A 10,770-nucleotide genomic window follows, 5' to 3' on the forward strand; every position below is an offset into this window, starting at 1 on the left:
AGAAAAAGGAAGGAAGGAAGGAAGGAAGGAAGGAAGGAAGGAAGGAAAGAAAGAAAGAAAGAAGAAAACCAACAAGCAAACAAACAACGAGAAAATATATGGGAAGTAGTGGTAAGTTTCAATCCAATATCTCAGATATAATGATAATAATAATAATAAATAAATAATAATAATAATAACTTTAGAGAGGCCAAAAATATTAGTAAAGTGCATAAAAGTATCTGCATCCAAGTCTGACAACATGAGTTTGATCCTTGGGACCTACATGATGGAAGGAGAGAATCAATTCTCACAACTTATCCTCTGAGCTCAACCTAAATTCCAGGGCAAGAATTTGTGTATCTGAAAAAGGAAGCATCCAATAAGGTGTGAGTTTTCTTCTAGGCATGTTTTAAAATTATTCTATAACATTAAGCAAGGAATTAATGTCAAAAATCTACCAGCAAAGAAATGCAGCCAAAAAGGGGGAGTATTCAGAAATAGAAACATAAAATACTGTGGATCCTAGATTTCCTATATTGTAGTACTGATGCTAAAACATACAGGAAACTAACTTCTGGAAGACAAAGGAGTTGAATCAAGAGAGGATAGAAAAAGACTGTTATTTCCTCAACTTCTGCTGTGTCTCTGCACAGGGACCCCAGTCTCAAAATATCAGGAGTCCCGCTCCACCTGGGAACATTTTCTGACAAGTGTCTGTACACAGGGCAGATTTGGTGAGTCAGAGAACTCACATCCCCTGTAAGGAGTGCATCCCCTGTGACTCATGGGGAAGAATAGATACCCCAGTGCTGTTGATTCTGGAAGACAGTTTAGGGTCCTATTCCAGTGTCTCCCAGATCTCCACTGCAAATCACAGTTGGTCACTGGCATAATTACACACTTTCCTTTCCCATCTCACTTCCCCATTTACCCAGCCAGTGCTTTCTGGGATGACTTCTCACTAAAACTACAGCTGTCCAATGTCATCTGCAGGAATCCAGACTGAAGCTACGGTGTGTGTCTGTTAACCACTGTAAATACAGTTTCAATCTACAATGCCCTCTCACCTCTTAACACTAAAAGTAAGTGGGAAATACTTAGTATGTACCTCAAATACACAAGAAGCTATGCTAGAAGGAGACAGGGCAATGGTTGAGGCTTAACATTGAACCAAAGGGTGAAGGAAAACCTAAGAGTTACTTTATTCTTCACTTTGATCTTTTATTCATCAACTAGAATGTCATAGAGGTTACTAATTTATGTCACTCCACATGGTCACTTGGAGAGGATTAAATACAGTACTAAAACGGGTTCTGAGCTCAGAGGGAAAACAAGGCATTAAGTGTTCTGATATCCCTCTCATCCCTCTCACAGTGTACGTTTCACAACTTCCCTGTCACTCATCTTGGAGGGATGGTCTTCCCCACTGACTGCTCTGTGATCTCTTGTTCCACCTGTGTCACTGATTCATCCCCTCAGGCTTTGCCTCTCCACTCTCCCCTAAGTCACCAACTTCCTGGCAGTAACCTCTTCCCCAGCTTGGGGACAACAAATGCCTACAGATAAGATATCCTCTCTGCATACTGCTTTTTTCTAGTATGGTCATTAGGATAGCTTCATCTCAGGTATCCATCAACCAGTGCAGAACCAGAGTGTTAGTAGCAGACAGTGAGAGTCCACTGCTCACTGCCAGTGGCTTTGCTAAGTTTCTTAGTGATTTCTATCAAGTCAAGAGTGAACCATAGGATCGACTATGTCTGTAAGAATTAAATGAGACCATTTAAGTGCGTGGAACTGCAAAGGATGCAGAAATGATTCCATACATGTTTCTGATCCTGATCAGGAGTGTGGAGAAACAGGCTTGAATAGGGGTGAGAGACAGTTCAGAACAGGATGAAACTGGAAACAAATAAAAAAAAAAAAAGCTAAGGAAGTCGCTAGAGGGGCAGTTGGACAGAACAGTGGTGGAGCCTGGAGGAGGTCATACGGTCCACAAGGGATGTTTTACAGGGTTTGGGATTTCCTGTATCGCCGAGTTAAACTCTTTATTTCATATCTGTATCCTTATCTGTAAATGGAGGGTAATACTCTCTGATGGAGTCTCTGTGAACCTCCAACTGATGTGCTGTAGGTAAAGCACCCAGCTTGCTCTTCTCCCTGAAGGAAAATGGTTCCCTCCTTCTCCCCTCTTGAAAAAAAAAACTTCATGCAAATCTGAATATCTAAATCCATAGTTTAATCTACTGTTGTTTTGAACCCCATGTTTCTTTCCTGATCAGAACAGGCCAGCTGATAAACAATATCACCTCCCAGCCTCAATGCTGAAAAGTCATATTCAGGAGCTGGATGTCACTGGCTCACAACTACTGAAATCCACTTTACCTTCAAAGCCTAACTGGTTTTCATGTAGTAAAACATCACTTTTCTCTCCGCTCTGTGTGACACTATGGCCTTCAGCTCTGTGCTCATAGCATGACTTCCTTTCTAATGCACTGGCTTCATCATGTGTTAGTTTGTGTATATTTCTCTATTATATATGTAAATATATATAATATATACACTAAATTTTAAATTTTAGAGCTGGCAAGATAGCTCAATGGATAGAAGCAGTTGCTGCCAAGCCTGAAGATCTGAATTTGATCCCTGGATCCTCCAGGATGGAAGAAACGAACCAAATCCTGAAATCTGTCTTTGGACCTTCACATGAATGCCATGACAAGACCTGGCCCACATGCAGACACAGACACACATAATACACAAATTAAAGTGTAATAAAAATATGATTAACTAGAAATAATCTAACCTAGGTATCTGTCCCAGGCAAATGAGAAAACAGGCTTTCCAACATGAAATCTGAGAAAGATGTGGAAAGGACCACAGAAGCAAACAAATAAAAGAATAGAGGATGAGGCCGGTTTTCTCTTCCCTAAATTGAGTTCAAGCAAATAAATACAGCATCCATGTTGTAAGAGATGAATGTAAGGTGAAATCAGAGTTTGCAAGAGCGACTGTAAGAATGGATACTACAGTAGCCACAGGACAATTAGAATAATTCTCTTCTGTTTGTTAGATGAAGAAACAAAAATGGAATACGCATCCAGGTGAATGCTCTAGCAAGACGTCACTGTCGGAATCCCAGCTTAGCTGCCCCCCATCTACTTTACGCTCCCATCATGTTATCACAGGGATGCTCTAACGCTCTCTCTTGGCTTTATATTATGGCAGGAAGTCAAAGGGGGCTGGAAGAGCTGGATATGGAAGTGAGTGGTATCCTGGGATGGCTTCCGCCGGCTAACCACTAACCTGGGCACTTGACTGCCCAAGCCTATTGCCATCATCAGAATCCAAGGTGGCACCTGTGCTAATGAGTCTTTCCTCCGAACGAGGTTTCCCCTCATAGCATGACTTCCTCTCCTTTCCTACGGTTGAACTTCCCCTCATGTGACACCCTGCTTTGCTGTGTTCTGAGATCTGGAAAGATGCCCTGGTTGCCTTGTGGCACCAACCAACCAGAGTCTGTCGCTTGCTTCTCTTCCCAATTCTGCTTATGTGGCCTCAGGGTAGTAGTTAGAAGTGAACTACGGTGGGAATATTTATACTATAGAAGGGAAAAATCAGCAAATTCCACGAATCAGCTAGTGTTTTATGCTTTGTTTATTCCTATAAAAAAATGTCATTTTGTTTACTAACCCATGAGCCAAACCCACCAAATTATATTTTTCTGCTTAGTGTTCAAGGTTAGTGTTCAACATCTCTAATTAAGGATAACTCCCTACCTACATACTGATGCTTAAACACTGCCAATAATGTCCGAGAGGTGGGTCAGAAGAGCAAGAAGGGCTCCTCTATTAACATCTCTAGACACCAATCAGTCAGCACTGGAATGTATACAGTGATGTTGGGGTGGAATGTCTCCTTGGGGTAAAGAAAAGGTTGTAGTTTGTCAGGTAGTAAAAGATCTTCCCATGGGTCTTGTGTGTTAATGGGAAACCAGGAAAGGTAGTCCTGAGAACTTAGGTGTCCTTTAATCAGCTGTTGGCTAAGCAAATGTTCTGACTTTACCCTTAGGGACTTGGGCTATTGAGACCATGAGAAGATAAAATGAGCACAGCTGATCCTTAGGCCAGAGGTGGCTCAGCAGATAAAGATGCTGCCTGCCAGGCCTTACATCTTGGATTTGTTCGCTGGGACCCACATAGTAGAATGTCTTTCTGACTTCCACATGAATTTCTATGGCACACTCACACCAAAATGAAATAAACATAATAAAACTTTTTAAAATAAATAGATAAATAAATAAATAAATAAATAAATAGTAAAAAGAGTCTGGGGATGTGCCTCTACAGCAGTGTACAAGTCTAGACTCCATCTCCCCAATGAGGGGCTGAAAATCACAGGCTCTCGAGTAACACAAAGACATCTGGATCTGGAAGGATTCTCCTGCACCCAGTCTTTATTTGCTTTGTATTCTCTAGAGAGACCTGAAAGACCTCACACTTTGTGTCCCAGTAACTGGGTCCATCAAGCGACCCAAAGGACCTCACACTCTTTCTCAGTATCTGTGCCCAAACAGACTGGCAGGACCTCATACTGTGTTCTAGCAACTATGCCCAAATAGACCGGCAGGACCTCATACTCCTTCCGTGTCCATATTCGCAGCCTCAAAGAGAAAAGCATTAGGGAGGCATCCTGCTGTCTCAAGGAGGGAAACATTCCCAAGCAACTTGAGAAAATCTTTATCAAACAGCTCCCTAGCGAACTTCCGGCATGGGTGTCACCACAGGACTTGGGCTAAGACCAAGGGTACGCACTGTGTCCAACAGGCTTTAGTTGTCTGATAAAAATGAAGGGTGATGAAAAGCCAAAAGAAGTCTCGGAATAGACCTGGGAGTGCAGACTCTCCCACTCCCTCCCATTCTGGTGCTTAAAGAGTCCAGAGAAACACAGAGTCAGCAATGCCCTTGAGCAGCGAAGGATCCCTGATCAGTTCCTACCGACGTATCAACCACCTTCAGACTTCAGCATGGAACACATCCACCTGTGAGACAGTATGAACAATTTTGGATACAAAAAAGAATGGGCTTTCTAGCAATAAAAATTATGAATGAAAAGGCTCATGGGAAAAGCCGAGTGTGAGACTCCCCATGTCCCTGTCCCTCCTCGAGGGAGAGTCCCCTCCTTATCAATTTGCATCTAGGATGAGGGGCAGCAACTTCCTCTTTCCCCACCGGAGATGCTCAGAGGTATCTGTAGGGAGTAAGGTAGCAATGGCATAAACTGAAAACTAGAACTAGGGCAAACCATAAAACAAGAAGCCACTGCACAAACAAAGGTAGAAATACCCAGACATGAGAGATGTCCTCAGGATGATGGAGCTGCTGGGGAGCTTCAGCCTGAACAACATCTAACACCGGAGAGCAGCAGCATCGACTGGCTCTAGCTCAACTCCCACCCTAGTTGCCAGGCCAAGGCCAGATGCAGGCTCGATGCTTGTCATGTAAAAACAAAGAAAGGACAGTGCGCTCAACTCCTCTTCCAGATGTGCACAGGACTCCAAACAAAATGGTATGCAAAGCCCCCACATCAAAACAGACTTACCCAATAGCTGAACAGGGACCGGGATGACAGAGATAAAAGCTAGGAGCAGGGGAAGCCTCATGGCCCAGAGTGTGTCTTCCATTGAGGGAGAAGAGGGGAAGGGGAAATGCCAAAGAACACAGCCAGGTCCCCGGATTGCCCCTTCGCCTAGTCCAGGGTCTGGGAGCTGCCTGCTGAAAAGGAGGACAGAGGAAGCTGTCCCTTTTAAAGGTCTCCTGAATTTAGGAAAACCCTCCAATTGAGAGATATCCTGTCACATGGGGGCGGTTAGAAAAACAGGAATTCAAAGTTACAACTTTGCTTCGTAAGCTAAGGCACAGGGGGAAGGGGAGAGGGGAACATGTGTAGGAGAGGAGTGAACGCAGGAAGTGGGGAGAAATTAGGACTCAGGCTGCAAGAGGGAGAGGCAGCCCTGCTGAGCTCTCCACAGGTGCGGGGCAGTAACCACATAGGAGGGCACTATCTGGGTGGGTAGGAAGGCACTATCTGGGTGGGAAAGAGACAGTCTCCAGGAGAGAGCGGTGGAGGCTCTCATGGCGTGCAGCCTCAATTCTCAAATCAGAAAGGGAGGACACTCACTACAAAGGTCAGAAGCATTTCCTGAAAGTGTAAAACTGACCCCCGCCCCAATCCTGTGTTCAGGCTTTGAGCTCTGCCCCCTGACACACACGCACACGCACACACACACCTTGGGAAGGATCAAAGGTATGGTTCACATAGAGCTTCGCTCCTATCTCTAGAAGAAAAATGAAAGAGAAGTTAATTTTAAGACAATCTCAGTGAGACCCAGAGAAATAAGATTCTAAGAAGCCTTTCTCTAGAAAGCCAGAGGAACCGGTCACAAAAGCGTTGTTGTCGGTTCGCTGCCCGGCCTCAACCATCACAGTCCTCGGAGTATGGAAAGAGGAAGAGCTCTCTCTTGCAAAAGAAAGCCTGGCTTGGGTCCAAAAGTTACTTGTTGATTTGATGAAAGTGGGATTCTGTCTTCGTAACATTCCAGGGTCGTGCACAAAGCACCACACAACCCACCTAAACATTGATTTTTTTTTTCAGGAGTTCAATAAGAATTAAGAATATTTAGAAATGGATAGTAGTGGTTAGTCAGAGAAGACCTGAAACTGGAGCATGGGGGATGTCAGTGTTTCAAACTGAAGCTTCTGGAAACACTGGAGATTTAGAAATTGTAAACAGATGACTTATCTTCAAATGAAAAGCTGTTAAAATCCATCAACTCTGAGACAAAGGTACACATTTACTTCACAATAAGAGCTGTGATTTCTCTCAATTATTTTCATTTTTAAAAGCCTACATTAGGAAGATTCTGAGAGAAGAAGTAGGAGAGTTCCTTCCGGTTCTACCAAGGTTTAACTGACAAAGAAAATTCTTCCCAAACTGGAGAGAGCTGCTTAGCTGGCTTATCAGAAGAACACTGAAACAGTCTTGCTTTTGTAACCCAGGCTGGCCTTGAATTCTTGATTCCTCTGTTTCAGCTTTCTGAGAGCTGGGATTATAGGTGTGCCCCACCATGCCTGCTGCCCCAAAATGTTTTAATTGGTCTTTTAAATGGAAGCCATTCAAGTTGTTTTGCCTAATTGGGGTTTACATTGATTTATTTTCAGAGGTAATAAGAGTTAACTGAACTGCAGGCATCCTTATATCCATGGTTTTATTATGTCAATGTGTTATACATGCACAAGAATAAAAATCAGAATCAGTAACGAGTCCCTGGATTTGATATAAAGTGAAGTTCAACATCACACAAAAGCTTTGTCTTCATCATCTTTATCTTATTGAAACATTTATCAGGTTAGAAGGAGTGACCAAGTCAACACAAATCTGTGATTTCAGGTGATGGCAGAGTAGGAATTTCCATCCTTTTAATTGTCCTTAAAACAATTTTTGTATTGCCAGGAACCATGAAAAATAGCTTCTGATCAGAACCATTCTTTTAGATGAGAGAAGTATCTGTAGTTTGATTTGCACTTCTGTACTGGCTGCTGTGGTTGCAGTTATTCACGTATGCCTTCTGGCCACTCACAGATTTTCTGTGGAGAAGTATTAGCCCACGTCCAGAATTCTTTCTTAACGTCTGTAATTCTGCGGTTTTTGAGTAGATTTTTATATTCTGAATACTAATCTTTTATCAAATGACTGTGTTGTTAAAATTTTCTAATAACCCATGATCTTCTTTCTGCTTTTCCCTTCCTCTGTTTTTATTGTTTTTCTTCTCCACAACTCCCTCCCCTTACCTCCAACACCACATCCTTCTTTTTTTTTTTTAAATTTTGAGTCAAGGTCTCACCATGTAGCCTAAGCTGGCCATAAATGTGTCATCCTCCTGTATCAGATTTCCAAGCTCTAGGATCACAGACACATGTCATTGTGCCCAGCTCACTCTTCTGATAAATGTCCCTTGACATAAAAGGTTTTAATTTTGAGAAAGTTCAGTTTGTCTATTTTTTCTTAATGTCACAGCCAATATGTCACTATCAAATCCAATGTTATGAAGATTTTCCCTGATTCATTCTTCTGAGGGTTCCATAGCCTTAGCACATGTGCAGGTCTTTGATTCACGTGGGGTTTTCTGTATGAGTATGAAGCCAACTGTCATTCTACATGGGGGTACCCAGCTTCTCCATCACTTCCTGTTGAACATACTATTGCTTCCACCCTAAATGGTCTTGGCATCTTGTCCAAAGTCAGCTGGCCACACATGGTGGAATTTCCGTCTAGGCTCTGTGTTGTATCCCACTGGTTATCTCCTGCCAGTATTCTAGTGTTTATATTACCAAAGTATGGTTTAGTAGTAAAGTTTTAAATCAGAAAGCACAAGTCCTCTAATTTCTTTGAAAATTCTTTTGGCTATTTATAATCCCTTGAGATTCCATGTAGATTTTTGGATAGGATTTTCTATATATAAAGTTAAGCAACTTTGTGATTTGGATAAGGTTGGTCCATTTCTGTTCATCTCTTCAAAAACTGTCCATCCACTTCACAGTATTTAGTTCCATTGCGTGAACTTGGGAAATCTTTCTACTTCTTCAATTTCTTTCAGCTATGTTTTATACTTATCAGGATATAGAAATTTTAAGGTTAATTTTTTTTATTTAATTATATTTTTTCAGCACTTGGGAGGCAGAGGCAGGTGGATTTCTGAGTTCGAGGCCAGCCTGGTCTACAGAGTGAGTTCCAGAACAGCCAGGACTACACAGAAAAACCCTGTCTCGAAAAACCAAAAAAAAAAAAAAAAGAATTACAATTTTTACATCCAACTGCAGCTCTGCACTCCCATCTCCCACCTCTGTTTCAATTTAGAAAAGGTCATGCCTCCCATGGATATCAACCAGTCATGATATAATCAAGTTACAGTAATACCAGGTGCATCCTCTCCTATTGAAGTTAGGAGAGGCAGCCCCTGCTCCCACTGTTAGGAATCCAACATGAAGCCCAAACTACACAACTGTAACATATGTGCAGAGGGCCTAGGTCAGTCCCATGCAGACTTCCTGGTTGTTAGGTCCATTTGTGTGCCCTCCTATGGGCCCAAGTTAGCTGATTGTTTGGGTTTCCTTGCAGTGTCCTTGATCCCTCTGGCTCCTACAGTCTTTCCTCTTCATCTTCTACAGAATTCCCCAAACTCCACCTAATTTTTGGTCTCTGCATCTGTTTCCAGTTTCTGGGTGAAGCCTCTCTGATGGCAATTGAGTTAGGCACCAGTCTATGTGTGTAGCAGAATATCTTCAGGAATCATTTCATTTATTTTCTTTTTCTTTTCTTTTTCTTTCTTTCCTTCTTTTTTTGTCCAGTTGTGTTTGGTTCTATCTCAAGTCTCTAGGCTATCCAGCTTCTGGTTTCTGGTTTCTGGTCCTGCAAACAATGTCAGGGGTGGGCTCCCGTCTCAAGCTGAGCAGCCATTGGTTGTCTACTTCCACATTTCTGTGTGATCTTTACCCCAGCACATCTTGTCAACAGGAGGAAGGTTTTGTAGCTAGATTGGTGTTCGGTTCCTCCATTGGGACTGGCTACCCAGTCTGGTCTGGTGACAGGAATAGACAGTTCAGGCTCTGTATCCCCCCTTGCTAGAAAGATTTCCAGGAGTTTACATTGCACTAGATTTGTAACTCATCCCAGAGATGCTCCTGCCCTGGATTCCAATTGTCTCTCCTAGTACTCTCTCCTTCTGTCCTCTCCTAACCTAGCTCCCGCCTGTGTCCATCCCCATCTTCCTATTGAGTCCCTTCTCCCAAGGAAGTCTATTCTATTTCCCTTTCACAATGAGATCCATGTGCCCCCCCCTTAAGTCCTCCTTGTTACTTTGCTTCTTTGAGGTTAAATTTACTCCCAAATATTTTATTCTTTTGTATGTTGTCTTATTTTTCCATCACTGTGCTGAGAAACCATGAGCAAGACAACTATAGAAGTGTTTACTGGGCTTATAGTTTTAGAAGGTGAGTCCATGAGCGTCATGGCAAAGAACATTTTAATGGGCAGGCAGGCATGGGACTGGAGCAATAGCTGAGAGCTTACATTTGATTCACAAGTATGAGGGACAGAGTAAGCTAACTGGGAATGGCACAGGCTTTTGAAACTTCGAAGCCCACCCCCAGTGACATATTTCTTCCAACAAGGCCACACCTCCTAATCCTTCCCAATCAGGTCTACCAACTGGGGCCTAAGCTTTCAAATATTTTAGCCTATAGAGAACATTCTCATTCAAACCACCAATGTCATTGTAGATAGAATTATTTCCTTGATTTCCCTTTTGAGTTGTTCATCATCGAAGTATGAAAATACTATTGACATTTATATATTTCTTGCAACTTTAACAATGTTCTAAAGCTTTCTACATTTAAAGTCATACCATCTGCAGATAGAGGCAAAAGTCCATTTTTACACTGTAATTTAGGTGATTTAAATTTTTTACCTGATTCCCCTGGCTAGAACTTCTAGTTTAAGGTTAAACAGAATTGCCCAAGTAATTACAAAACACCAGTCATTCCTCAACACCCACAGGCCGGTATGTGGAGAGTAAGGTCCTTATTATTCACACTGCTTCTAGGAATGTTGGGATTGCCCTTCTAGCCTGAGGAGTGAGTGATAAGGAGGGGCAGGTGAGAGATGGATTAGGGAAGCCTTCAGAACTGAACAGCTGAAATTTACTGACATTCTAACTTCTTAACCTTGGGGTTG

At 42.5% G+C, this 10,770-nt stretch overlaps 1 protein-coding gene across 1 annotated transcript in view; it reads right to left on the bottom strand.

Annotated features, from left to right (window-relative positions):
- The window catches only part of Mrc1 (mannose receptor C-type 1), a 90,200-nt gene extending 84,357 nt beyond the window's left edge, over nt 1–5,843 (bottom strand). The window contains exon 1 of the mRNA XM_028764915.1: nt 5,581–5,843. Within this exon, the coding sequence (XP_028620748.1) occupies nt 5,581–5,662 (82 nt within the window). The 5' untranslated portion in view covers nt 5,663–5,843. The remainder of the gene's footprint in view (nt 1–5,580) is intronic.
- Between the last annotated feature and the right edge of the window lie 4,927 nt (nt 5,844–10,770).

This window comes from Grammomys surdaster, unplaced genomic scaffold (assembly GCF_004785775.1).
Source record: "Grammomys surdaster isolate TR1022 unplaced genomic scaffold, NIH_TR_1.0 146, whole genome shotgun sequence".
Taxonomy (NCBI): Eukaryota; Metazoa; Chordata; class Mammalia; order Rodentia; family Muridae; genus Grammomys; species Grammomys surdaster.